Source organism: Delphinapterus leucas, chromosome 19, assembly GCF_059928025.1.
Source record: "Delphinapterus leucas isolate spDelLeu-1000000601 "Yukka" chromosome 19, BTC_Dleu_Yukka2, whole genome shotgun sequence".
NCBI classification, from domain to species: domain Eukaryota; kingdom Metazoa; phylum Chordata; class Mammalia; order Artiodactyla; family Monodontidae; genus Delphinapterus; species Delphinapterus leucas.
This window is the reverse complement of record NC_143147.1, coordinates 63,679,113-63,706,859: the sequence shown is the minus strand read 5'-3', so window position 1 is coordinate 63,706,859 and position 27,747 is coordinate 63,679,113. Positions and strand designations below refer to the sequence as shown.

Genomic DNA, 27,747 nt, shown 5'->3' with positions numbered 1-27,747 from the left:
ACAGAGAATCTTCTAGAATCCTCTAGATTTTCCTAACCTTCTAGGATGACGAACCGGAATCGCAAATGTCTGAAGGTAAGGGGCGCGTGAGAGGGGCAGTTAGCAATCTGCTATGGCTGTAATGGAGGAAGGAGAACAATGTACGAAGAGAGAACCCTGGAGTAAGGAAATTTACATTTGATCTTGCGGGCAGAGGGTTTTAAGCAGAGGAGCAAAATAACTATACTTGCATTTTGAAAAGATCCCCTTGGCAGCATGGTAAAGAATGAATTAGAGGGCTTCCCTGGTGGCGCAGTGGTTGGGAGTCCGCCGGCTGATGCAGGGGACACGGGTTCGTGACCCGATCCGGGAGGATCCCACATGCCGCGGAGCGGCTGGGCCCGTGAGCCATGGCCACTGAGCCTGCGCGTCCGGAGCCTGGAGGCCACAACAGTGAGAGGCCCACGTACCGCAATAGAAAAAAAAAAAAAAAAAAGAATGAATGAATTAGAGGGACTTTCCTGGTGACGCAGTGGCTAAGAATCTGCCTGCCAATGCGAGTGAGACACGGGTTTGATCCCTGGTCCAGGAAGATCCCACATTCCCTGGAGCAACTAAGCCCGTGCACCACAACTACTGAGCCTGCACGCTAGAGCCCGTGAGCCACAACTACCGAGCCCATGTGATGCAACTACTGAAGCCTGCGCGCCCCATGCTCTGCAACAAGAGAAGCCACTGCAATGAGAAGCCCGCGCACCGCAAGGAAGAGTAGTCCCTGCTCGCTACTAGAGAAAGCCCGCGTGCCGCAATGAAGACCCAACGCAGCCAAAAATAAATAAATAAATAATTTAAAAAAAAAAAGAATGAATTAGAGACAACGTTGTAAATCAACTACACTCCAATAAATATTAAAAAAAAAAAAAAAGAATGAATTAGAGGCAGGTGAGGGTGCAGGCAGAGAGACCCCTTAGGGAAAGATGTATGGTTCAGGGAAGAAATAAGCAAACTATGAATGGAGGCGATAGCAGGGACACCAAGAGGAGGGAAGTAAAACAGATGTTCAGGAAATGGAACCTGTGGATCTGGTTCCTAACTGCTGTGGGATGAGGGAGACAAGGAGCCCAAGATGGTGCCCAGGATTTTGGGGGACAGTGGTGCCACCCCCCAAGACAGATGGGGAAGGGATGAGTTCAGGGCTGATTATCTCAAGTTGAAGATGCCTGCAGGATCCCCAAGTGCCTGATCCCCACTCCCCGCCCCGCCCCACCCAAATCTATCCATTGTTTTCATTGTAGTTTCTGGTTTCTGCTTTGGTGTTTGAAAAATTCTCTCACCTGAAGCTTATATAAATATTCACCTACAATTTTTCCTGTTGTTTCTTGTGGTTTTTTTTTTTTTAACATTTACATCTGTAACTGGAATTTATTTTTAAGTGTCAAGTAAGGATCTGTTCCTGTTTTACAAATATTTAAACACTTAGAATAACGCAGGTGGGGTGGGGGGGTGTTAGGGGCGCCGAGCTTCAGCTTCAACCAACCCGGATCAAGTAGTCCTGTAGTGTTTACAGTTCAAAAAATCTGCGTGCAAGTGAGCTGCAATTCAAACACTGGTTGTACACAGGGGTAAACTGTACTTAATCCTAATACAGTATGGACTTTTCCTGAACATTCTGTTCTTTTCCATTGATCTAATTATTCTTTAGCTTTTTTTTTTTTTAAAGTCTTTATTGAATTTGTTACAATACTGCTTCTGTTTTATGTTTTAGTTTTTTGGCCCCAAGGCATGTGGGATCTTAGCTCCCCGACCAGGGATTGAACCCACACCCCCTGCATTGGAAGGTGAAGTCTTAACCACTGGACCACCAGGGAAGTCCCTATTCTTTAGCTTTTTATGATACTTGATATGAGAGTATTAACTTATAACCCAATTTATTAATTTTTTCAATATTTTCTATTTTTCTTATCTATATCTTCTGATTTTTTTCTGTAATCAAAATGTATTGTGTAATGAAATGTTTTTCTATGACACAATTTAATGCCATCAGTTTGCTTTGTTTTAATATGAAATGTTCATATTATTTTTTCTTCCAAACATTCTGTAATTACATATTTAATTTCTCATTGATCCAAGATTTAGGAGAGTTTCAGTTTCCAAGTGGCTGCATTTCTGTATTGTTTTGTGTTATTGTAGCTTATACTGTGGGTATTAATTGTTGGTTGTCTAATGTTATTGGTTTCCAGTTATTCTGTTCGTATGACATAGAATTTAGTATATAAACTATTAAATGAGTCTTTATTATAGTTTGCTCTAGTCTCACTTGTCTTGCAAATGTCAAAAATAGAAAGGTATGTTAAAATCTTTAAAAGTTATGTTTCTAGAAATTTCTTTTCAACTTTTTTGCTCTATATGGTTTTAATGTTATTTTTTTCAGTACATCAAGGTTCCAATCATTATTTTTTTCATGTGAATGGTTTCCTTTATTAGTTAAGAGCTGCGTTTGGCCCATGTCATGTTTTTGTCTCGATTTCTACTTTGCTAGAGAGTAATATTATAAATCTACATTTTTGCCCATGCTTTAAAAATTCTTATGAAAAATTTCAAACATACCCAGAAACTGAGAATAGTAAATGAACCAACCTAGATCCATCAGTTATCAAGATTTTGTTGCATTCACTCTATTAATCCCTTTTATCCTTTTCTTTTTCTTAAGTATTTTTTTTTAAATCATTTATTTATTTATGGCCGCATTGGGTCTTCGTTGCTGCGCGCGGGCTTTGTCTAGTTGCAGTGAGCGGGGGGGCTACTCTTTGTTGCGCACGCAGGCTTCTCATTGTGGTGGCTTCTCTTGTGGAGCACAGGCTCTAGGCACGCGAGCTTCAGTCCTTGTGGCTCGTGGGCTCTAGAGTGCAGGCTCAGTAGTCGTGGCACACGGGCTTAGTTGCTCCGCGTTATGTGGGATCTTCCCGGACCAGGGCTTAGAACCCATGTCCCCTGCATTGGCAGGCAGATTCTTAACCACCGCGCCACCAGGGAAGCCCTTTCTTAAGTATTTTAAAGCAATCCCAGACATCACATCGTTTTATCCCTACATACTTCAATAGTCATCTATTAATTAATTATCATTTTACAGTTGATTGGTGCAAATCAGGATCCAAATAAGGTCCAAACACACAGGATTTGGATGCCGGGTCGCTTTTTAATCTAAAGCTGCCACACCTTCCCTCCTCTCCTGCCCCATGCCATTGACATGTTGAAAAACAAAGGTCAGATTTCCTGTAAAATGTCCCACATTTTGGATTTATCTTCTTTGTGGTGTCATTTAACTTGTTCCTCTATCCCAGATATTTCTTCTAAATTGGAAGTTACTTTTAATGCCTTGATTTTTAAATCCAGGTTCAACATTTTGGCAAAAACACTTTCAAATGGTGCTGTGTATTTAATATGTCAGAAGGTACCTAATATGGGCTTGGCATCAGGAGGTGATAGCCTGATCACTGTCAAGTGCTTCATCAGACTTTCATATTATGGTCTCATCCATTAATGATCTTTGCCTGAATAAACTACAGTTGACCCTTGAACAACCTGCGGATTAGGGCTGCTGACCCTCCTCTGTCAAATAATCTAAGTTTACAGGTGGCCCCTACCCACCCACAGATTCAACCAAGCTTGGATTCAACCCACCTTGTATGGTGTAGTTCTGTAGTATGTACTTATTGAAAGAAGTCCACATATACATGGACCCATGCAGTTCAAACTCGTGTTGTTCAAGGGTCAACTGTATTTCATTAGGGATTACAAAATAGTGCTTTTTCCAATGTTGCTTTCGTTCCACATAGTTTGTAAAGCACTTTCTATCATTAACTAGGTCTATTAGTTTATCCTGGAATACCATTGTTTAAATTAAAGCAGGATAAATGCGTATTTTTTTTTCCTTCAATGCCGGTTTTTAGAGTAAGGAGTTGGAACCCTTGATATAGCCAATGTATCCTTCTTTAACTTTTTCTTTGGCCACGCCTCTGCTTGTGGGATCTTAGTTCCCCCACCAGGGACTGAACCCAGCCCAGCAGTGAAAGCACCGAGTCCTAACCACTGCACCACCAGGGAATTGCCTTTTCTTTTTAAAGGATGGACAGCTTGTAGTTGGATTTTAGCTGACCCAGTCTGAATTATTGGCTTCTAATAGGGGTCTTTACTGATCCATAATCATCCTAAGTATGTTTGGTTCTGTATTTATGCTACTTACGTTTCTGCTGATTTCTTTAACTTTTGCCATATAGGATGTACTTTTCTCTCTTGTGACTTGAAAAGCATAATCCTATTTTACCAGTGATAATTTTTAATGTAAAATCAATGCATGCTCAATGCAAAAACTTCAAATGATTCAGGATATAAAACTTAAAAGTGCCCCAATCCTTCCTAAATGCCTTGGACTGAGAGCACGTTGTCAGTTTTTCACTGTTGTTTCTTCCTGTGAGTTTTCCAAAGGCTCTCCCTCAAGTGCTAGGGACCCCTCCCTTTATGTTACAAAACTTTCATAGGACTCGTGTTGCTTCTTCCCTTGAACACACGTTCTAACCACACTCCAAAAGCAAACTCAATGGCTTTTTCTAAGATTCCCATGTTTTCACTTGTCTGAATCCCTGTATCTTCAGCTGGATGGCTGGGTGCCAGTTCAATGATTCACAGCCTGGGGGGAGGGAGCGAAGGGTACTCGTTTTGTGCATTAAAGTCCACCTGGCAGAACTACTGCTGAACATCAGATTATGTTACGACTAAAGCAGCTCTAAGTGGAACATGCCTTGCCCCTCAATTACAGTTTACCTTCGGCCTAGCCCCTGCCCTACAAATTAGGGGTGATAGTGCCCCAGGCTTCCTCTGCTTATGTCCTTTAAGACTACATTACTTTTTTGAGCGTTATCAGCAACTGTTGATCTTCTCCAGTAAATTCTGGAATCTCTGGCAGAAGTGTCACAAAATTATTGGCCTGTGCACATTACCCTTCCCCTGGTAGGTTTTTTTTTTTTGGTCTTCATTGCTGCGCCTGGGCTTTCTCTAGTTATGGTGAGCGGGGGCTACTCTTTGTTGTGGTGCGCAGGCGGTGGCTTCCCTTGTCGCGGAGCACGGGCTCTAGGCGTGCGGGCTCAGTAGTTATGGCTCGCGGGCCCTAGAGCGCAGACTCAGTAGTTGTAGCTCACGGGCTTTGTTGCTCCGCGGCATGTGGGATCTTCCCGGACCAGGGCTCAAACCCGTGTCCCCTGCATTGGCAGGCGGATTCCTAACCACCGCGCCAGCAAGGAAGCCCCTCGGTAGGTTTTTCCTACAGGATTTAAGCCATATCAAGCCATGTCAAGCCAGATGCCTTTGCTTAGATCACTTTCTTACCAAGAAACTTCCCAGGTTACCTCATTTAATTCTCATTACAATCGTGATGTTTGTAAATGAGAAAAGGAATGTCCCGAGATGGTAAACGATTAGTCTAGAACCAGCAACTAAATGGCCAAGGACAGGCATAAGCAATAGGCATACCAGGTCCTCTGACTTCCAAGGGCAATAGAACTTTTCCCACCACCTCATCTTTTTTTTTTTTTTTTTAGCGGTACGTGGGCCTCTCACTGTTGTGGCCTCTCCCATTGCGGAGCACAGCCTCCGGACACGCAGGCTCAGCGGCCATGGCTCACGGGCCCAGCTGCTCCGCTGCATGTGGGATCTTCCCGGACCGGGGCACGCACCCGTGTCCCCTGCATCGGCAGGCGGACTCCCAACCACTGCGCCACCAGGGAAGCCCCCACCACCTCATCTTACTTTAAACCACCTACATTTCCTGGCATTGCTCAGGAGTCCTGCTAACTACTATCAATACTAGGATCTTTTTTAATGAAACGATGGAATTAAAATAATTTCCTATGTTCATATACAAAGCTATAACAGGTTTTAACTTTGTGACAAAATTTCTTTTCATACCACATTTAAACTGAAGAGCTGAAGCACAGAAAAGTAGATCCCTGCTGCTACTCGCCCTGCTGTTACATCTGCATGTGACTTACTGATGGACACGTAGAAGGAAGCACTCCCTAGGAATCAATGGTTTGAAAGCAAAGAGAAAGTTCAAGGCAATCAGTAGATAATGATTCCTCTTTACCATATTCCAGTGAAAAACACTGTCATCGACCCTACTGTTATTTGTTAAGATTTCAGCAGCCCTGGGGGCTCAGCAACTGGCTCCTACAGGCCCTCACCATTAGGCAATGGCACACACCTATAGGCATACCTTTCCATTTTAACAAAAACTCCGCTCCCAGTGAGGTAACTCCAGAGTTTAACTATCTCAACTGCAAAGGAGCAGACACACACAGCACTATATAATTATTTTTAATGTCCAGAGTTTATAATTCAAGGGCCAGAGCTTTCTCCCAGACTCAAGTTTATAATTGCTCAATTGGCTGGTGAGGCCAGTAGGGATACTTCTTCTTATCTAATTTGGTGTCTGGGAAGACTTCATTCAAGTCCTCAATGGTCATCTGATCAAATGGAATGATGTTCTTCATCTTCTCCAGCTAGAAAAAGAGGGGAACTGTGTTAAGATAAATAGGGCTGCAGAGATGCAAAAAAGAATCCAAGGCAGGTTACCCCCACTAGGTGAAAGATGTGTGGCCGTGAAAGAGAGGAAATATAAGCAAAGGCCTAGGCTCATCCTTACCTCTTTCTCGTATTCCTCAATCCTGGTCTTAGAGAGAGACAAAAACTCAGCACAAATTTTCACCTTTTAAGAGAAGGGAGAAATTCTGTTTACAGAAACGTAATCATACAGTATGTACTCCTTTGCTGGTTTCTTTCACTCACATAATTATTTTGAGGTTCATCCATGTTATTGCGTTTATTAATAGTTCATTCCTTTTTATTGATCCTTTAAAGTCACTCCACCTTAACCTTACTAGGAAGAAACAGAACTGTCAGTAATTAAGAGAATTTTAGAATAAATAAGAGCCTCCAATACTTACATCTTTTTCTTCTTCAGCATCCACCTGGGCAGTATATTTATCCTCTGGCATAGGAACCTTCAGGGCATTAAACTACAAAACAGTGACAGTGAGTTGTCGTTAATATAACCAAGAGCCCCCCAAAAGGGCTCAAAGCTGCTAATCGTAATAGAGCGTATAAAAACACATTCTCTGTTCAGGGAGGAAACCAGCATGCATCTAGGGCATCGTAGTGGAAAGATTACTAGACTACCAATGGAAGCTCAAGGTTCTTCTCTGCCCCATCACTAACTAACTGGAGACCTTGGACAATTCTTTATTACAGTGAGCTTCAGTTTCTCCACCTGATAAAGAGAGTTGGACTTGATGACCTCAAAGAACCCTGCAGTTCTAAAGAAATTCTGATTTGTTTTTTTTTTTAAGAATTCTGCATTTTATTGCACTCAAATAACATTGAACAGAAGACGTTCACATTATTTTTAGAAAATCCATTGATGTTGCCCAGCTTGGCATATATTTGTAAAAGACAAGGCTCATTCATTGAGATATTTGGAATTGGAAAGTATTTGAAGTTGACCACAGCATAATGAATCCTCAGTGTCCAGAGTTCTAGAGATGATTATATACAAAAATCCAGAAAAATTTACTTTACACATTTATCAGCTCTATGTCACTCCTAAGTTTCCCTAAAAACATATGGCTTTATAGAAAGTAGTGTTCTAGGATTTCCCTGGTGGCGCAGTGGTTAAGAATCCGCCTGCCAATGCAGGGGACACGGATTCAATTCCTGGTCCGGAAAGATCCCATATGCCATGGGGCAACTAAGCCCATGCGCCACAACTACTGAGCCTGCGCTCTAGAGCCCATGAGCCACAACTACTGAGCCTGCATGCCACAACTACTAAAGCCTGCATGCCTAGAGCCCTTGCTCCGCAACAAGAGAAGCCACCGCAATGAGAAGCCTGCGCACCGCAATGAAGAGTAGCCCCCACTCGCCGCGACTAGAGGAAGCCCGCACGCAGCAGCAGAGACCCAACACAGCCAAAAGAACATAGTGTTCTATAATTCACAATAGAAAGTAAGAGCTTTATTAGATGTTGAGCAGCAACTCCGTATTACCCAGATCACAGGTTTAGAAAATTATTGTTTTTTTTCTAATGTATTACTTTGGGTTTCGCTACACTATGGTTCAGCATTAATTACTACAGTGTAACAACGCTCTCTAATGATAAATATATAAAATCTCTTTTTCATCTTTTTAAAAAATGTATTTATTATTATTATTGTTTTTGGCTGCACCACACGGCATGCAGGATCTTACCTCCCTGACCAGGGATTGAACCTGTTCCCCCTGCAGTGGAAGTACAAAGTCCGAACCACTGGACCGCCAGGGAAGTCCCCTGATTTCTCTTTTAAAAGAAACCGTAGTGGACTGGCGTTAAGTCATGTTTGCATAATGGAGGTGGAGGAGATGGTCTCCTTAGAAGACAGCTTAGTGTTGCGGCCCCAGCACTTAGCACTGCACCTGGCACAGAGTGGGCCCTCAATAAGCAACTGCTGAATCAACAAACTACAGATGCTGAAATTTAACATCAGAAGAGGATAGGTGAGCAAGAGATCACAGCTACAAGGGACATTAAAAAAGACAGCAGAGAAAAGAGGAAAACAGTAAAAGGATAGAAAAATAATGTTACGTTTGTTCTAAAAGGAGACAGGTGGGGAGCGAAGAAGGAACTCAGAGCTGGGCAGAAACATCCAGCTCAAGAGCCCTCTGGCTCCCAGGTTAAGGCTCTGCCATACTGTTTCCTTGGATAAGAAACCTGCTGAATGAAGAGACCCTGAAGTCTCTGCATCTATTTACCATTTAAATCTATCATCACAAGACCTCTGGCCACACCCATCTCTCCTGAGCCTCCTTTGGATTCTGGGTGTTAACTTCACCCCTCTTTCCTCCCTGTCATCCTGCATGTGTAATTGTCCACCGTCCTGCTCCCCAAGCAGGACGTGTTACGAGACCAGAACTTTAGTTGCCTGAAGTCTCACCTTCTTCTCAAAGTCATCCACCAAGCCAGCCTTTGCCACACTGGCCTTGTAGTAAGCCCAGTCGATGGCAGGTGGCTTCTCAGGCAGAGCGGCCAACCTGATCACGTAGAAAAGCAAAAGTTAAGATTGTTCCATGAGCAACAAAAAATTCACACAGCAATTTCCCTGTTCCTTATTCCTATGGCCTGGGGCTATCATCACACTCTTCCCTTGGAGGGAGATCAAAGGAATGCAAAAAAATTACTTGTATTTGGAAAATGCATGGATTTCTTTATACTTTCTGCCGGAAGAACATCAAAAATTCATGTGCAATTCCAAAGCACATTTTGTTTCCACATTAAGTGACAGGTTAAGAGGCTCCCTCCCAGCAAGGTACTGACCTGGAGGTGAGGATCTCATTCCAGGATTTCAGGGAGTTAGCAACAGCCTTCTGGTTGGGGGGTATGATCTCCCCAAAAGCTACCCAGTCAATGGCTTTTAGAGCAAGTTTCCGTCCAGCCATCTAGAGATCCTAGAAAATAAAACTGGTCAGATCAAAACAGGACTCTTGGAGAGAATCGTCTGAAGGGCATCTTAGAAATATTCAGGTATTTCAGAAATAGATCAGCATCATATGAGTGGGTGTATCTGTCAACTAAAGGAATGAGGATTACTAAATCAGAAAGAGGAAAATTTACCTTTTCAAATTCAAGGTGTGCAACCTGGCATATAAATATATTCTCCCCACTAGATGGTCCTCCCTCTATTCCCCAATTCCTAACCTATCAAAGCCCAGTTCTCTAGTGTTTGTACTCCATGTACCTTTGGAAATACTGGAAATGCAATAGTCATGCATTACATAAAATAATTTAAATGCATTTCCACTCAGTTTGCGTTTTATTCACTGATTCTCCAGTGCATAGAACCTGACACATACCCCCATTTCAACAAGGCTTAGTTAAATACGGCAGACTCTCGACCAAAATTTCCTCACCTGAAAAATGGGGATAATAGCCCTGCTTACCTAAGAAGACTGTTAAAAATATCAGATGTAATTGTGCACATCAATTTGCTCCACAATCTTATACAAACTTAAGGGGCTCTCTACCCGCTCCCTGTCAGATTAGTAATACACCTGCACCTTCCTATTCATGTCTGACGATCCCCTGCAGTGTTAGCACAAATCCTGAGTATACTGGCAATACGCTTAAAAAAGGTATTCAATACATGTGTGAATGTGAGAGAAGATGGAAAGTGATTACAGCCATTTTTTTTTAAACCAGGATAGAATATGGGAAAATAGTCAACTTAAACTAAATAAGATCAATGTCAAACATTAGGAAAAAGACTGAAATGTCAAAGGTCTTTACAAGTTATGGGCTGGATCACAAGGAAGATGGAAGAAATCTTCCCCAGGATCTCAAGACACGTGTCGAACACCTGCCGCTTCCTTTCACTCTCAGGATAGCTTATGTTTCCTGGAGTGGAGGTGAGGGGCAGGTGACCTTTAAATACACCAGAGAAATAAGTGCCCTTACAGAGACTTTTCCAAGCACAGAAGATAGGCTTCATAAATGGATTGCTGTCTTTTATTTACTGCTGAATCCCCAGCGCCTAGAACAGATCTTGCACAGGAGGTGCTCAGTGAATATTTGCTGAATCGGTAAATGAACCCTGCACTTGAGAAGCTCTGAAAGCTCCACACGCTCGAATGCTGAAACCTTCAGGGGGAAAGGGCACAGCCCTCCAGCCTGCTGGGTGTCACTCAGCAAGCTAAAACGATCTCCCGGCAACGTTTCCGCAGCCTCCAAACCGGACTACTGAAGTCGGCCAGGCTGGGGTCGGGCTGGACGAGACAAGGTTAGTGGAAGTGCCTAAGTCAGACGCGGCGGGGTCACGGACTGGCCCCTGCGACCTCGCGCTCGGGGGAGGGGAAAGGAAGGGAGCGCGGAGCAGCAGCTACAGCCGGGACACTGCCAGCAGGGCAACCGCAGGGCCCGGCGTCCTCGGTAGGGGCGCGACAAAGGTCGGGCCGAGGTTTGCAGGCGGCAGAGCAGAGGAACCCCCTGGGGTCGGACCTAACGCCCCAAACCTCACTCACCTTCACCGACCCCAGCGACCCACAGTCCACAACACCAAGGAACGGAAGTGGGTCACCGGAAAGCCTCCCCTCAGCCAGCCCCAAAGCCAAGGGGGAGGGCCCTATTTCTCAGGTCAGCCAATGGTGATGGGGGCTGGTTCCGGAAGTCCCGTCCCCGAAGGCGGGCGCCTAGCCTCTACTGCCAGGGTCCCCGGGAGCTGGTTGGGGGCGCTCCCGTCCCTCTCCGCCGGCCCCTCCCCCGCCGATGGGCCGGCCCGGCTCTCCCTGCCAAGAGATGGGCCGGCCCGGCGGCGCGCGGGCAGCGGCGGCGGCGGTGGCGGCCCAAGATGGCGGAGCTGCAACTGGACCCGGCGATGGCGGGGCTGGGAGGGGGTGGCGGGAGTGGGCTGGGCGACGGTGGCGGCCCGGGTCGCGGGCCCCCCAGCCCTCGCCCCGCTGGCCCCACGCCCCGCGGGCACGGCCGCCAGCCCACCGCCGCCGCGCAGCCGCTGGAGCCGGGTCCCGGACCGCCCGAGCGGGCAGGGGGCGGTGGAGCCGCCCGCTGGGTCCGGCTGAACGTGGGCGGCACCTACTTCGTGACCACCAGGCAGACCCTAGGCCGGGAGCCCAAGTCTTTTCTCTGCCGCCTCTGCTGCCAGGAGGACCCGGAGCTGGACTCAGACAAGGTGTGCCCCGCCCTCGGGCGCGCCCCCGGCCTTCAGACCCCCTCGTTCCTCCTAGGCTTGTCCCCCGATTCCTGCAACACGCTTCTCACTGGCGGGCACCTCGGGCCGGGACCCCTTCCTCCTTCTCTTTCCCCGCCAGGCTAACCCCCGGGGCTATTCTCCCCCATCCTCAGGCGCACGCGGGCTTTCTCTCTGACGCCACCCTTCGTTCTCAGCGGCTCCTTCCCCATACTGTGCCCACCTTCACCCACGAGAACCCACTCCACACCCCTTCTCCGTATTCCTCTCTGCACCTCTCATCCCAGCCCCTCAGGTCTGCATGAGTTTTCCCCTGGCTCCTCGTCAGCCCCTCACCGCCTGTGCCAGATGCATCCAGAACTGGGTCAGGGTGAGCTAAGGCATCTTTGTAGCTTTCTCAGACTTCCTCTCGGACCCCTCTGCCAAGTTGGGTGAAAGCCTGGGTCTGATGATGGCTTCGACAGCTGCAGGAAGTGCTTCTCATGATATCACACTTCTTTCCTGTGGTCCTGGTCCCTGAGCTCCTGTCTGGTAACTGTCATTGTTTTAGGTCGATATTTGAGATCAGATACGTTCCTTGGAAAGAGGTTGTCATTTGCCAGTGCAAACCTAAGCTGACCCGTTAAGACCAGGGAAAATGAAACCCAGAGAGTGCTGTTGGGCAAGTTGCATGGCTGCTAACCAGAGAGTTGAGAGGTGACAAGGCGCCTAACCCGTTTTCAGTTTGAGCTGTTGTCTGAGTTGTTTTTTTAACTTTACACGTTCATCTTTTAGTTTCCGACTTAAAAGCATTGATCATTGCTTACAGCGCCTTGTATCCCATAGAGCACTTAGCTGTTACCTTGCAACAGAGCTAGGGTTGGGTAAACATTGGTTGATTTCATTTATTCATCTCCTGCCTCTCCTGTAATAAATCTCAGATGGAAGGAAACCTGTCCTGCCCTAACTTTAAAGAGTTTCCAAAACCTTGCTTATTCTAAAGGAATTATTTGATCTACCCCAAATTGTCCTTGTTGCAGTAGAAGCCAGTTTCTTCTTGTTCCCTTTACTGTAAAGATGAGTAGGATTAAAACTGCTCAGAGCCAAGTCCTGGCTGTGCCAAGCTTCCTGTGGGCACAGATCTGGAGTGTGTGAGTTACAGCTGCCAGTGCAGACTCCCACGGTTGTTGGCCCTGAGTTCTGGAGCATTGCCAACCGAACAGAGGTTTTCTTCGAATTAGGAATGTGATTCAGGCACAATAGAGAAGTCAGAATGTCCATCTCAAGCAAAAATTTAGATCATGCAACTATGGCGTTTTCTTCCTCGGTTTCTTTATAGCAAGTATCCCAAAGGAAGAGTGTTGGTAATTGCGTCAGAGTAAACATTTTAGAAGTTCAAGTTAATGCCTAGATGATGAATATGACTGTACACCTGTAACGCCCTCCCTGAAATGATCTTGAAGTACAAGATACACAAAGCTAGGCTTCTTGCCAATAGTTTGTGATAAATATCTAGCAAAACTTGCCCTCTCACTTGTGCATTGTGACAGAGAGGTGGAAACCCTGCCCTGACTTAGCCTGAAAGCTCCACAATGATACCCTTATGTTTGGTTGGCAGGACGAGACAGGGGCCTATCTGATTGACAGGGACCCTACCTACTTTGGTCCTATCCTGAACTACCTCCGCCATGGGAAGCTCATCATTACGAAGGAGTTGGCAGAAGAAGGTAAGAACGATGTTTGTATTGGGCGTTTTCAAAGTTCAGGTCAAATCTTTAAAGCTGTTTCACAGATTTGAAATTTTTTTTTCCCACAGATTTTATTTTATTTTTTTCTGGCCGCGCCGTGCGGCCTGTGGGATCTTAATTCCCCAACCAGGGATTGAACCCGTGCCCCCTGAATTGGGAGCGAGAAGTCTTAACCACTGGGCCGCCAGGGAAGTCCTGAGATTTGAATTTTGAGGTTTTCATCAAACTCATGTGCAGTAGATAGTGTAGGAAAGCTTTACGAAAATAAATAGGGAGCCTCCAATTACCTAGCCTCATCTGAGAGGGTCTTGAAGGAGCCCCTTTCGGTTCGCTTCAGCCTCCTTCGGGAGAAGGAAGCTACGTAGCTCAGCTTTGGAGATAGCTTTGGAGTTTTTTCTGAACGTGCAGAATTGTCAGGACCCCTTTTTACATTTACTTATTACTAGCCGTGAATGTCCACAGCCTGAAGCAACAAATCTCTGACATTTAGCTATTCGTACTTTCAATTTTAGTTTGAACTTGCAGCTGTAAAAAAAATAATAATAAAGGCTTGGCCTCATTTCTTTTAAGACTGGTCTCATGCTTCCTTGTAAATTTTTGCATCTGACCTAATTCATTCTCCAGCCCGTTGTCAGGTGCATCGTTATTTGACTCATCTTTTTGGTTTGTAGAGCATTTGGACTGTAAGTGGGTCTAGACATCTTTCTAAAAGGCTGTCTTGGGGGTGGGATAGGGAGGGTGGGAGGGAGACGCAAGAGGGAGGAGATATGGGGATATATGTATATGTATAGCTGATTCACTGTTATAAAGCAGAAACTAACACACCATTGTAAAGCAATTATACTCCAATAAAGATGTTAAAATAAATAAATAAATAAGAAATAAAAGGCTATCTTGGTCTCACTGAGGCATTCCGTTGAAGACTGGGGCCTGTCCCTAGAGCCAGGGCACCCTGACCTGGGAGCTTTAGCTCTGCGTGAGAAAGCTGTAATGGCCGTGCTAATTAATGAAGTGGCTGCAGAACACTGCTGTTAAAACCAGTCAAAAGAGGAATCACTCTCCCTTTTTTTTTTTTAAATGCCCCCTCCCTTTTTTTTTTCCTTAACATTTCAAATGCATACAAAATAATGGGAATAGTGCAGTAAATTCCACCCACCATCCAGCTTCAGCAATTACCAACTCATGGGTACTCTTGTTTCTTGAAAAGAGGAATCTGAAGCATCTTTTCTAATGCCTTAAAAAAATTCATTTTGAAATAATTTCAGATTTAGAGAAGAGAACTCCGTTTACCCAGATTCACCAATTTTTAACATTTTTTGGTCATATTTGCAGTACGATACATTCTGTTTCCTCCTCCCCGCTCTTTTTCCTCTCCCTCTTCTAGTTTTTATTTCAGAACTATTTGAGACTAGGTTACAGACTTCACCCCTTAATGCTGCAGTGTGTACTTCTCAAGAACAGGACATTCTCTCACATAACCACAATACAGTTATCAAATTCAGGAAACTTGATGAACACCTTAACTATAGCTTATATTCTAATTTTATCAGTTTTTCCATTAATGGTATTCATAGCAAATTTTTTTCCTGGTGCAGTATCACACATCCCATTTAGTTATCCTGTCTCAGGCCTTTGATATTTTGTTTGTTTTTGTTTTATTTATTTATTTATGGCTCTGTTGGGTCTTCGTTTCTGTGCGAGGGCTTTCTCTAGTTGTGGCGAGCGGGGGCCACTCTTCATCGCGGTGCGCGGGCCTCTCACTATCGCGGCCTCTCTTGTTGCGGAGCACAGGCTCCAGACGCGCAGGCTCAGTAGTTGTGGCTCACGGGCCTAGTTGCTCCGCGGCATGTGGGATCCTCCCAGACCGGGTTTCGAACCCGTGTACCCTGCATCGGCAGGCAGATTCTCAACCACTGCGCCACCAGGGAAGCCCAGGCCTTTGATTTTGTATAGCATGGGATTCTTTTTTTTTGGACTGAACCCAGGGCCGTGGCAGTGAAAGCTGCGAGTCCTAACCACTGGACCGCCAGGGAAGTCCTATGCATGGGATGCTTTCAATGACTGTCTTTTATATTGTTCAAATAATAAGCATCTTGTTAAATTTGGTCCACATAAATTTATACACACACACACACACACACACACAGACCTTTGGTCATTTTTAGGACAAACTGGGCAGAAATTGCAAGCTCAAGAGTTGTCCAGTGGGGCTAGTTCCAGGAACTAAGTGACATATGGTAAAGGTGTCCTGCAGCTCACGAGCAGGTGCAGGGAGAGCAGGGGAAGGTGCCAGGTGGGAAACTGCAAGGGTGAAACGGAGTAAACAGAGTACTGTTGACTCACTGCCGTTGGGGAAAAGGTCACGGGTGCACACCAAACAGCAGAGAAACATTTCCCAGGCTGAAGGAGTTAGACTAGACTTGCATTTGAAAGATAGAGTTCTTAGCAAGCTCATGAACTCCAGCCTCTTCCTGCCGTTTTCTGGGGAATTGACACACATCTAACTATAGTTTTGGTCCTTCTAGGTGTGCTGGAGGAAGCGGAGTTTTATAACATTGCGTCTCTCGTGCGACTTGTTAAGGAAAGGATACGGGACAACGAGAACAGAACTTCACAGGTAATGGGTTTTGAACTCTTAAGGGGAAGATATCCCAAGTGGCTCTCTTTGTCCATGTGTCTGGGTGTGATTTGAAATGGATGATGTGCTGCTTGGCCAGAGCCCTGCCTTTCCCCGTAGAGCCGGAGGTCTCTGTGCGGAGCACCGTCCGTCTGCCAGACAGACAGCGTGTACTCTGTCAGACTTGTTCAGAACAAGGAAACAGAGGAGAAGAAATCACAAAGGAGACGAAACAGCCCCGTGTCCCCTTAGAAGAGCGGGAGGTTGTGGCTGCTCTCCATTTGGCAGTGGGAAGAGCCACTGCACTTGAGGTTCAAAGCCTGTTTTTTCCGGCGGAGTATCTGTCTCCCTTCATGTCCACGTGGAGGCCAAACAAGGTCTTGCTTCCGCCTGTTGGCTTCTGTTAATTAGGACCAGCCTTCAGCCTGTGGCCATGTCACATCGAGCTCCTGACAGCCTCTTGAAACCAGTCATGGCATAGACTTTGCAAGTGGTTTGTGAATCATGCTTCTAAGAAAATAATGTCAAGCTTCTCTTTTTATTATGAAGTCTGGATTTTTATGTTAACCTAGCAGATATGGTAACAAAAATCAAACAGAATTTGCCACATAGTTGGAGAACAGAACGGAAGGCAGTGAGGCACTCTTACCTCATTTCATGTCGCATCACCCATCATGTGTCTTAAGTAAGTGGCCACAATAGCTTCTGTTAGGCCCTGGGGACCCCAACTGATAGGAGAAGGTCCACGCCTTCAAGAAGCTTAAAGTCTAGCAAGAAACACAGACACTCCCTTTCATGTATTTAGGCTCTATTTTAAGAGTTTAGCTGCAGTAACGGGGCAGAGTTGGACTCCAGCATGACTTCCTCTTATCCCGTCAGATACCGGTGGTGGTCGCTTTCTTGAGATCTAATCTGTTGCAATATAGAATCTTCCTTGAGATAAGGCAGTATGTTCCTTTTCAAAAGTAAAAAATAGTTCCTTGCTCTTTCTGTGTAAGACTTCATATATCAAAATTTTTCTGGCTCTAAATGGAATTATCTGGATGAATAACGGACACGTATGCTAAAAAATGAACTCTTTTATACATTTTATCTCTAGCACTTTGCAAAGGTGGAAAGGCTTATTCATTTAGTTCTCTTACACCTGCCCAACGGCTGAAAGGCGGCTTTTTAATGTTCAAAGATGAACTTGTATTTGGTTTGCAGATTACCATATGAAATAGGATCTAGTGTCACCAATCTTTCTGCCATCTCATAGTATATTTACGTGGCATCTTTCACTATTATAGACACTTAATAGATCAGACGTTCTGAGAATATTGCCTCATCCTCAGTTTTCCACATTCCAAAAAACCCCTTTGATTGCTTAATATAAATATTGATGGTACCATAGAGTATGTCATTTGAAACCATTCGAATCATGGCCCCTGAACACTCTCAGTTCTTTGCCATTAGCAAATTCCTTGAGAGCATCGTTAGATTTCTATTTGATGACAGCAGTTAATTAGTTCTCTAGATTCTGAGGCTTGTGGATTTATACCCAGTTGGAAGCTTTTTTATTCTAGGAATGTCAGGACCCTTTTGATGTTAATTGATCTTTCCATCTGTCCTCTTTATTTAGTGGAACTCTGGGCAATGGATTTGATGTTGTTCAATGACGTCCCCTTTTGCATTTGTCCCAAGTGGCTCTAAGGCTGAGTGTAGATTTCCGTGGCTGTCCCTTCAAACACGTTATCTCCTTTCGTTATCTCCTTTAACTTGTCTGCGTTGAAAGGAGACGCACATGGCGGACGATAGGGCGAAGCCCAAGATGTGGGGGACCTACTCTGCCCTTTCTCAGTGACCTCACATCTCTTTTACTGGCTGCCACCATTCTATTACTCTGCTGTCTGTGATAGTATTTTTTGCTAGGTGATTAATCTTGGTGCATTTGAGAGCACCAGTCGTTTACTTTGGCAGAGAATAAAAAAGAGGCAGCAGAGATATCTTAAATACCTGGGACTTGGACAGCTGTGGCCACTCTCAGGTCTTTCGGATGCTCTCCATCTTACAATATAAAACATCTGGTTGTTTCCGAAATGCGTGGCTAGAGTAATTGGAATTGTCAGAAGATTTGTCCTGTATTTTACATGGAAGAAATTTTTTTTTACCTTAGCACCTTGTTTAATGGTAGCTGTACCTCATTTAGAAGGACAAAATATACAAGAAAGATTATAATGTTGTCAGGCCGATCTGGGCTCAAGTCCCAGCTCTACCTCCAATCCACTTAATCGCTGTACAGCTTGGGCAAGATACTGTGCTCCGAACACCAGTGTCCCATGTGTAGAAGGAAGCCAACACCTGCCTTCCAGGACTGCGGTGAAGACTAGACGAGAAGGGTGTCACACCTGGGGCTTGTAGCACTTGGTGGTCAGTAGCTGCTTTTATTTTTCCGGTATTCCCCAAGTTGTTCTAAAACGAATTTTCTAGGTAGCTGAAGCCAGCTTGTCCTTTTGAAAAAGTGTTAAGTTTTCATCATTCTTAAGGAAACAGTCCATATTTCCTTAAAATCTGATCGAACATAACTGACCCCTCTCTCCATGACCAGGAGTCACTGTTGTGAACCTGGGTTGCTGTTTGTGCCTTATGCCCTCTGGGATGGGCAGTGAGTGTGCAGCTTTGCACCCAACACTGAATGGTCCCAGATTGCTAAATACCGAGTCCTCCTGTGCGCCTGTAATTGTCCTTCTGGGAACTGGAGCTTCCATCTGGCGAGCTTGCCTCCCTGCAGCCACCCTGGCTCTCTCGTGACTGGTGTCTCGTCCCCCATGGGCCAGATCACAAGTGTCAGTGAAGTGCAGGGGCCTTAGTGCTACGGCCGTGGGGCATCCATTTGAGTTGCTCTGCCTTTTGGCTTTCGGTTCTAACTTATGTTCTAGAGAGTTGAGTCTGGCCAGCAAATGGCCTTTCTCTGAATCTTTGACACCACCTGGGTGACCAACAGTTCAATCCTGTCCTAACCCTGACCACCCAGAGTCAGCGTCAGACTCCACGTGTCTCAGATGCCAGTCAGAAGTCTGGGCCCCCAGCCGCCTGCACTCTGTCTGGCTTGGCGACAAATGCGGGGGCTCCCACAATGCCCCCTTCACGTTCAGTAATTTACTAGACTAACTCGTGGAATTCAGGAAATGCTCTACTTACTATAGTTTATTATGAAGGATACAAATGAACAGCTGGATGAAGAGATTCATGGGGTGAAGTCCTAAAGGGTCCTGAGCACAGGAGCCTCTGTCCCCGTGTAGTCAGCACGCGCCACCCCCCAGCTGCGCAACACACGGATGTGTTTGCCAACCTGGAAGCTCCCTGAACCCCATCGCTTTTTTCAGGACGTTCCATTTGGTAGGGAAGGTTGATTATATCATTGGCCTTTGGTAATTGAACTCAATCTCTAGTCCCTCCCCCTTCTCCCAGGGTCACAGGATGGGGCTGAAAGTTCTAATCCTCTAACTCCCTCAGTCTTTCTGGTGACCAGCTCATTAACATACAAAAGACACTCCCCCCCCATTTATTTATTTATTTGTTTGTTAGTTTTGGTTGCAGAATGAGGGATCTTTTAGTTGCGGCATGCGGACTCTTAGTTGTGGCATGCATGTGGGATCTAGTTCCCCGACCAGAGATCGAACCTGGGCCCCCTACATTGGGAGCGAGGAGTCTTACCCACTGGACCACGAGGGAAGTCCCCAAAAGACACTTCTGTCCCTCAGGAGTTTCCAAAGGTTTTAGGAGGTCTGTGCAAGGAACCAGGAACAAAGACCAAATATTTTTTTATTATACGCGTACCTATAGCAGGAATGTTACCGTGTAACACTGAAACACTTCCAGGTAGCTTCAGCAGAGGGTAGAATAGCTTGAACATGTGTACATTATGGGGTCCCTATTTAATGTATTATTCCCATATATAAGGTATCATTCTGAATAAACCAAGATATGGTCTGCATTTTCAGCGTGTATGTCAGCTATAGTGACTGAAGAAGAAAATGTGGCTTTCTTGTCCAGAGCAGTTTTACTCTTATTTTCTACTTTGGGAAATAGATGAAGTCTTCAGTTTATCAGCATATGGTCACTCACATGATTCATCCCTCCAGAGTTCAGGATTATTTTATTTTATTTTATTTTATTCATGTTCTTGGACCCCTTATTTTCTTTTTGGGTAAGTTTTTATTGAAAAACTACAGTGCTGCTTGCAAAGGGGATAGTGGGTGGCCGCCAAGAAAAAAGTTCCAAGCAAACTCCTTTCCAGTCTTTATTTTTTGGAGAGTCTCACCGAGGCAGCTGCAAACTGCTGTGCCCTTGAAACCGGTCCTCAAAGTCTGTGTGTGGTTGTCACAGGGCCCCGTGAAGCACGTGTACAGAGTCCTGCAGTGCCAAGAAGAGGAGCTCACGCAGATGGTGTCCACTATGTCTGACGGTTGGAAATTCGAACAGGTAATGTTTCTTTCGTGGGAGCAGCCCTGTATCTCAGCCTCGGAGCCAGTCGCCGTCTGTAGCCAGTTAATCACCCTGGGAGTCGGGTGGGGGCCGGATGTGATCCTGTTCCAAAACAGAGAAAGAGCCACTCCACGTGGATTCTTTGCGCGGTAGGACGTGATGAGTTGGGGAGAGCTGAGGGTAGGCTTATGTCTCCCAGCTTCATATCCAGAGTTTCTGCGTGGTTCTGCCCAGAGAGAGCCAGCCAGTTTGTTTAGGCTTGAAAGTGCCTCTCTGGGCTTTTTTCCCTCAGACGGATTCCTTTCAAAAGTGCTGTGTTTATAAAGCAGAAACTAACACACCATTGTAAAGCAATTATACTCCAATAAAGATGTTAAAAAAAAAAAGTGCTTTGTTGACACATTCTAGAATAAGTAGCTAAAGAAGACTAGGGTTTAGCAACAACCCTCCCTTTGCTTATCCCAGGGTCAGATCTTCATCATTCCGAGTATGTGCGCCATCCACCATGCACGGCGTGGTGAACAGCTGTGATGTGAAGGGATCAGACATCAAGGAGGATGGCGAGGTCCTTTCCATTCACTCTGGGTTTCTCTTCTTTAGCTTTGTGCTAGTGACCTGACCGAGGGATCAAAACAAAGTGTCTGAGAGCCGGGATTTTACTGCTTTCTTCCATTAGATGGCAGAATTGTTCATCTGTTGTCTTCAAAACACAGGGAGACTGAGCACGAATAGAATGACTGTTATAAATTCAATGAATCATGCCTGTTTTTAGGTAGAGTTTAAGAGGTCAGCTGAACTGTCACCATAAGCTTACCTTCTTAAATGACAGTTACTCTATGTGTTAACAGTATTATGTTATAGATCAAACACACAGGTGTCTCTGTCTTCAGAACCAATATTGGATGATTCCTCACACTTAGCTCCACTGCAGAATCAGTGCTACCTGTATGTGGCAGCCTAGTTCTTGTTCAGGTGTTCTTCAAAATGTCACCATACTTCCACTCCAGAAGTATTTTTTCCCTGGTATAAAGTTTCAAAGACAAAGGATATTATAACAACTTTTTTTTAAAATAAAAAATTATTTATTTATTTTTGGCTGCATTGGATCTTCATTGCTGCACTTGGGTTTTCTTTAGTTTCGGCGAGCGGGGGCTACTCTTCGTTGTGGCTCGCAGGCTCTAGAGCTCGGGCTCAGTAGTTGTGGCACACGGGCTTAGTTGCTCCGCGGCACGTGGGATCTTCCCGGACCAGGGATTGAACCTGTGTCCCCTGCCTTGGAAGGTGGATCCTTAAGCACTGTGCCACCAGGGAAGTCCCTATAACAACTTTTTAAAACTATTCTTTGTGAAACTAATGAATAATTTATCCTGTTTTTCTCATCTTATTGATGTGCTGTGGGAGGACCAAGTCTGCTCCCTTTGACTCCATTACACGGAGGAGGAAGTTAAGGCCCAGGAAGGCTGAGGTGTCCGCAGCCCGGTCATACAGCAAGTCAGCCATGGTCTCCCGACTTGAGGCCTTGCGGACTTGCCAGGATGACCACACCCTCGGGCTCAGCTCCTCCCTCTCTGCATCTGTATTTCCTCTTTAGACTAGAGCCTGAGTTCAATTCACCAGAAAGGTTAGAAGTTCCAGCAGCATTTGGCTTAGAGCAGCTCTTCAGTGACTCTCGCGTGGTGCTTTCCAGAGCCTCCCGAGCACCGGTCTCCTGTCTAGGACTTCTGCTTAAAGATGAGCCAGCTCTGTGTAGGTGTTTTGGCTGAAGCGAGTGTCCGTTTTCATTCACAGAAGCATTCTATTTCCCCTCAATGTTTGCTAGAAGGAATAATGTGACCGTATCAATCCTGGCTGCTGCCTTTGGCACTGTTTCAAGTGCTTGGGTGAGGGGACAGTGGCAGAACTCACACTTTTCTTTGGGGAAGCCTGGTGCACAGCTGGGATCCAGTTATCCCCTGGGGCCTTGATAGACCCAGAGAATTCTTCATCCTTTGAGGAGCAAAACAACAAAAGTTCAGTGAGGAGGAGGGTTTGATTTGTGTGCCACTTAAATATTTTAAGATCACTATTTGTATGTTCACCATATTCTTGTTTTATCAGCTAATCAGCATTGGATCTTCCTATAACTATGGAAATGAGGATCAGGCAGAATTCCTCTGTGTTGTCTCCAGAGAATTAAATAATTCTACCAATGGCATTGTCATTGAGCCGAGCGAGAAGGCAAAGGTAAGTTCCTTCACCCGACTTTCGTCTCTGACCCTTTGCTCCCAGCCCCTGCGCAGGCCTTGCCTGAACTGTTGCTCACAGGTTCTTCCCTTTCCTTCTCAAGCCAGCTTTGCATTTCCCCTTCATTTTGGCCTTTTGACTGTTGTAATTTTTTTTTCTTTCCTGGCTGTGTTGGGTCTTTGTTGCTGCACGCAGGCTTTCTCTAGTCGTGGCGAGCGGGGGCTACTGTTCGTTGCAGTGTGCGGGCTTCTCACTGTCGTGGCTTCTCTTGTTGCGGAGCACGGGCTCTAGGTGCACGGGCTTCAGTAGTTGTGGCACATGGGCTTCAGTAGTTGTGGCTCGCGGGCTCTAGAGCGCAGGCTTAGTAGTTGTAGCGCACAGGCTTAGTTGCTCCATGCCATGTGGGATCTTCCCAGACCAGGGAACGAACCTGTGTCCCCTGCATTGGCAGGCGGATTCTTATCCACTGCGCCACCAGGGGAGCCCCTGACTGTTGTAAATTAAATCAGGACTTTTGGAGCAGTGACAGAGGCTTTTAGTTAGGACACGTGAACTAAAATAGGGTAGTCTTTTCCCAGCCTCTGTCAAATCAATGAAAAAGCTTATGGCCATTAATTACTAGAAGGTGAGAATTCTGAAACTCAAAATTGGAAAGTATTTTACCTTTATATTTTGAAACTGTTCTCTCCCTCTCTCTTTCTCTGCCATCTCAAGAGAAAAGGTGTTTGGTTACCTTTGTGATCCCCCCCGCCCCCTGACGCCCTGAAGTTACTGGAAAATGGTTGCACACTGTTATCTTTTTTCCTCCACTGTGCCCCCTCGTACACAGACACACATACATGCTTCTAAATCATCAGTATGTGGTGAGCCCGGACCGTGTCCTTTCTCACAGGGGAAGTGGTCCAACAGCACGTAAACTTAGGCCTGGCCGTGTTCAGCAAAAGTCTTTTACAACTGCAGTGCTTCAGGGGCGGTTGCCTGGCTTCCTGGGGTAACAGCGATTGTCGTGCTGCTCCGCGGGGTCCAGTGGAAAGTGGCTCTGGGGCTGTTTCTCTTCCCTTGGCGGTCCGGTAAGCAACCACCGCCCAAAAGCAGTCTGCATCCAGCCTCCAAGCCTCAGCCCTCTTCCCCACCTTCCCCTTCCAGATTCTTCAGGAGAGAGGATCTCGGATGTAAAGTCCGGAGTCCTAACCGACGAGAGAGCAACCCAGCAGAGCACCTCTGTGAAGTTAAATCTTGCTCCTGTACAGTAACCGAGCTACTGCAAAGCAAAGCTGAGCCTGGCCCCCCGGTGGAGAAGTGTTCTGGTCAAAACCAAAGGACCCCCAGCCCCACCCACAGGAACCGGAAGACAGAGGCCGCTTCCGGCTGCAGAATACCTTTTCAGTACCTGCTTCTGTTTTCTTAGCCAATGTTACAACATATCTTTACAAGAGCAGCTGGGCTGGGTTCTCAGCTGGAGCTGATCTAGGGCTAGGGGGAGGGGAAGAGGAAGGCCTGGGTCTTTGCACATATGCTGTGCTTCAAGGAAGCTGGAGCAAAGGAAGAGGTTTTTCCCTGCGCCGTGCCATGTTTCCACCTGAGTGGGCCACGTCGGACATTAGCACTGCTTTGTAACACCATCTTTCCCGGCCCATGCACCCCCAAATAATGCAGCAGATGCAAAGGGTTCTAGCTTCAGGTTGTTGAACTGACGTTTGGATAGAGTTGCCAGAGTACCCCACATTCCTATGAACAAAGCCTCTTGGAGGAGGGGGAGGATAGGGTGTCCTTGGTGGTGGTTGGAGACTGGGGATAGCAGCCTGGACCCCCCCAGATAGCTTGCTTTCTCCCCAAGAAGAGGTTTGAGCAGGCGGCACCTGCGCCGAATGAGACACAGACAGGCGCTTTAGGTAGTTGCTGCAACTGCTCCTGCAGCCTTTTCTTGCCCTCCATTGGCCCATCTTCCTTCCCTGACTTTTTAAACTGGGGCTGAGGGTAAAGGGACTTTGGACCCTCGATGGCTTGGGGTGGGGCCGGCTCTTTTCTTTGAAAGTTGCCAAATGTGTTATATTGTATCCAAAAGTGGTATCATTTTTGTGATCGTCTCTTGGAAATGCCTTGATCAAAAGTGCGATATTTGTGTCTCTTGGTTTCTGACCTGGGCGGCATCAGTGAGCCCCACCCCCCACCATCCCCCATAGTGTGTGTGGGTTTGCTGGGCAGCCTGAGGACTCCCCCATCTCTGACCTAGCCCTCACCACCACTTCTTTCTGTGGAGTGCCAAGGCGTCGAGGATCAAACGCTGTTGGACCCAGAGGAGGAAAGCCCTCCTTTGGGCTGTGCCCTCGGAGCTGGTAACTGGACTTTCTAAGCTTTTGAGTCTCGATGAGCAGTCATGGAACGCAAAGGGGCCAGAGAATCCTGACTTTGCCCCGGGTGACTTTCTTAGGGTGGCAGATGGTCTGGAGGAGGGGGAGGTGCCCGTGGGGAATGCTCCATCCATAAAAGCCCCCTCAAGCCCATGGCTACTAGGCGCCTTCAAAGCTGAGGTTCTCTCTGCTCCACAGCTCAGCTGCTTACTGCGTGGGTCTGGGGTCATGGTGTTTTGGAAATGACTATCGACTAAGCCAAATGTCTTCCGAGCCTGTGACCTGCCCTTGCCCGGGTGGCCTAACCCTTCTCCAGGATTCGCACGTTGCCCTCATGTGTCTGTGTAGAGTAGGGTAGAAATGTGTATCCAGGGCGTCTGCTGACATGCCATGTCTGCGCACCAACGTGAACGTGCACGTCGGCACCTCGGAAGCCTGGCCTGAGCCCAGGATTTTTACAGTTGTAAAATGTTAGAGGAACTTCTACCTACAATAAAAACAGTCACCCCTTCAGAAAGGTGACAGATGTCCATCCTGTCATCTTTCAGGGAAAAAAAAGATTTTGAGTGAGTCAAGGAAAAGCTGCCCTGAGTAGCACAGAACGATGGGCGAGGTGCTCTTTGGCCGATCTGAATAAGAACCGTCGGACTGAAAGGAGGGAAAGCAGCTGCATCTGGGGCCTCGTGGCCAATCAGCTTTGCTTTCTGGGGCTCACCTGATCATCAGCCTCTGGTCCCAAGCCAGCAAGGAGGAGCAAGGAGGCGTGGGCCAGCCCCTCAGGATGCATTGTTTCTTTCATCGTGCTTCTCAGAGGTCCACCGTGGAGCCTGCGAAAAGACTGCCGAGCCCCTTGCTAAGTGATCTGAGGAACTAGAGGGCTGCCTTTCACCAAGCTTCCCTCCTCCCGGCAACCCCATGACAATTTCAGTTGTTCCAATGCTCCAGGAATCTGAGAGTGATTCGTTTCTTAAGGTTTCTGGAAAAGTGTTTTACCCAAGCTTTTTATGAACCTACTTGGTGTTTTTTTCTTGAAAGCCTTCTCCCTTCGGGGGAGTAACTTCAGGCAGAGGTCTGGCCATGGGCTGGGGGGTATCACATGACCAGTGACCCACGCTCTCCAGCTGCCCAGGGCTGCCACGTGGGGAGTGTGTCCCTGCTTCCTTCCCTGCCCAGGTCCGAGGCCGTGGGTGATGCAGGCCAGACCCAGGGAGCAGCCTGGCGTCTCCTGAGTGACGACCCCGAAGCCCGCTTCCATCTTCTCCTCAGAACCTGCTCTTTCTTGGCAGTGAGGCAGGGCCCAACCTCCTCTAGAGTAACTTAGTTTCTGCACAATTTTAACTGATCTCAGGGGTGTCCGTGAGGTGCAGAGGAGGAAGGGACAGAGATGCTGAGGGAGTAGGGCTGAGAAGTCACCCACACCCTCCAGCATGGCCTTTGAGCCAGGCCTTAGGGACCATGCCTGTCACTTGTGGGTGCCCTTTGTTACCATTTGTGTGTTTGAATAAAGTCTGAAATGCTGTGACCCTTTTTTTTCTTTCTGGTCAATAAAGACATGAAACAGACTTCTGAATCTTGAAACCTTTGGTGTATGTTTTCCGATACTGCGAGCTCCCGGGTTCCTGCCGTCACTCACTGTTGGTGATTGTCATGCTGTCCTCGGGATGAATTTCACTGCACCTTTTTCTAGCAGGGCTTCTTACAAAGCCCTGATTTCTCCTGCTGCTAAAACTGCCTGAGGGGGTGTTGGGCCTTCTTCCTGCTGGCTTTCATTTGACTGCATCTGAAAGGACCCAGAGAGCGCCCAGAAACAGAAGGTGGGGACAGATGGGCTTCCCACCAGAGAGCCGGAAAGAGACAGGGGGCGGGCATGAGGTGGTTTTTAAGGGAAAAAAGTCTTCCTGGAAGAGAATAAGGGACGGGGTGCCCATTTTCTCTGCAAGGAAGAGGAGGGGTAAGAAACGTGAGGTGAGAATCGAGTCACCAGCACATCAAGTATTGATCCCTAAGGTGTCAGGCGGGGTGTGGGATCCTCAAAAGGCGTTAGGTCGTCCCTCCTATGGGGCGCTTACAGTTGGGGAGGTGGTGTGTACACAGAAAGGTACTGAGCAAGGTGTGTGGCTGTAACAGCTCCGACAGGAGACCACAGCCGTCGTCGACAGGTGGTGGAGAAAGGAGAGGGCCCAGGGGACTCGGGTGTCACAGCTGTAGTGGTCGCAGGACACAGTTATCGCTCCCGGGACTGGGGAGCAAAGGGAAGAGGTTGGCATTAAACGGTCGAGGCTTGGAGGAGGGGCCCTGTAGAGGGATGCTGCCATCTCAGGGCTCAGTGAGGCTGGTGCTGGGAGCGTGGAAAACCGCAAATGAACCGCACTGCTGGGACCAGCTGTTGCCGCCAGGGCAAAGCTGCGTTGCTGTGGTTTCTCTAACAGGAAGGGCCACGTCTCCTTTTTCCCCTCCAGCCTTGCCGTCTCCCTCTCAGGATGCCTTCAGCAGCTTCCCGGCCCCAGCAGCACAGGGCAGTCTGGGTGGGTTGGGGTTGAGAGTTAACAGCAGCTCTGCCACCTTTGTGGCTGCTCCGCACCCATAAGCACGCTTCTATG

General features: G+C 46.8%; 2 protein-coding genes across 4 annotated transcripts; one reads left to right on the top strand and one right to left on the bottom strand.

Moving 5' to 3' along the window:
* Positions 1 to 6,332: 6,332 nt before the first annotated feature.
* ATP5PD (ATP synthase peripheral stalk subunit d) lies at positions 6,333 to 12,316 on the bottom strand. Of its 2 annotated transcripts, none has more exons than XM_089900119.1 (6): positions 12,099 to 12,316; positions 9,380 to 9,510; positions 9,000 to 9,096; positions 6,978 to 7,049; positions 6,677 to 6,739; positions 6,333 to 6,533 (listed from the first exon to the last, which is right to left on the bottom strand). In XM_089900119.1, exons 2-6 carry the CDS (start codon positions 9,499 to 9,501, stop codon positions 6,402 to 6,404), a joined length of 486 nt encoding a protein of 161 aa, XP_089756245.1. In that variant the 5' UTR covers positions 9,502 to 9,510; positions 12,099 to 12,316; the 3' UTR covers positions 6,333 to 6,401. The 2 variants fall into 2 exon arrangements, with proteins under 2 accessions (XP_089756245.1, XP_022445374.2); XM_022589666.3 differs by lacking the exon at positions 12,099 to 12,316 and adding an exon at positions 11,080 to 11,186.
* KCTD2 (potassium channel tetramerization domain containing 2) lies at positions 11,269 to 26,709 on the top strand. 2 transcript variants are annotated; one of them, XR_016388795.1, is made up of 6 exons: positions 11,269 to 11,744; positions 13,360 to 13,468; positions 16,015 to 16,106; positions 20,475 to 20,570; positions 21,039 to 22,319; positions 22,671 to 22,800. XR_016388795.1 is itself a non-coding variant. In XM_022589664.3 (6 exons), the coding sequence occupies exons 1-6, from the start codon at positions 11,406 to 11,408 to the stop codon at positions 23,970 to 23,972; spliced, it is 792 nt and encodes a 263-aa protein (XP_022445372.1). In that variant the 5' UTR covers positions 11,284 to 11,405; the 3' UTR covers positions 23,973 to 26,709. The 2 variants fall into 2 exon arrangements, 1 of the variants encoding a protein (XP_022445372.1); XM_022589664.3 differs by lacking the exon at positions 21,039 to 22,319 and adding an exon at positions 23,943 to 26,709 and having other exon boundaries at positions 11,284 to 11,744; positions 22,671 to 22,796.
* The last annotated feature ends 1,038 nt before the right edge of the window (positions 26,710 to 27,747 follow it).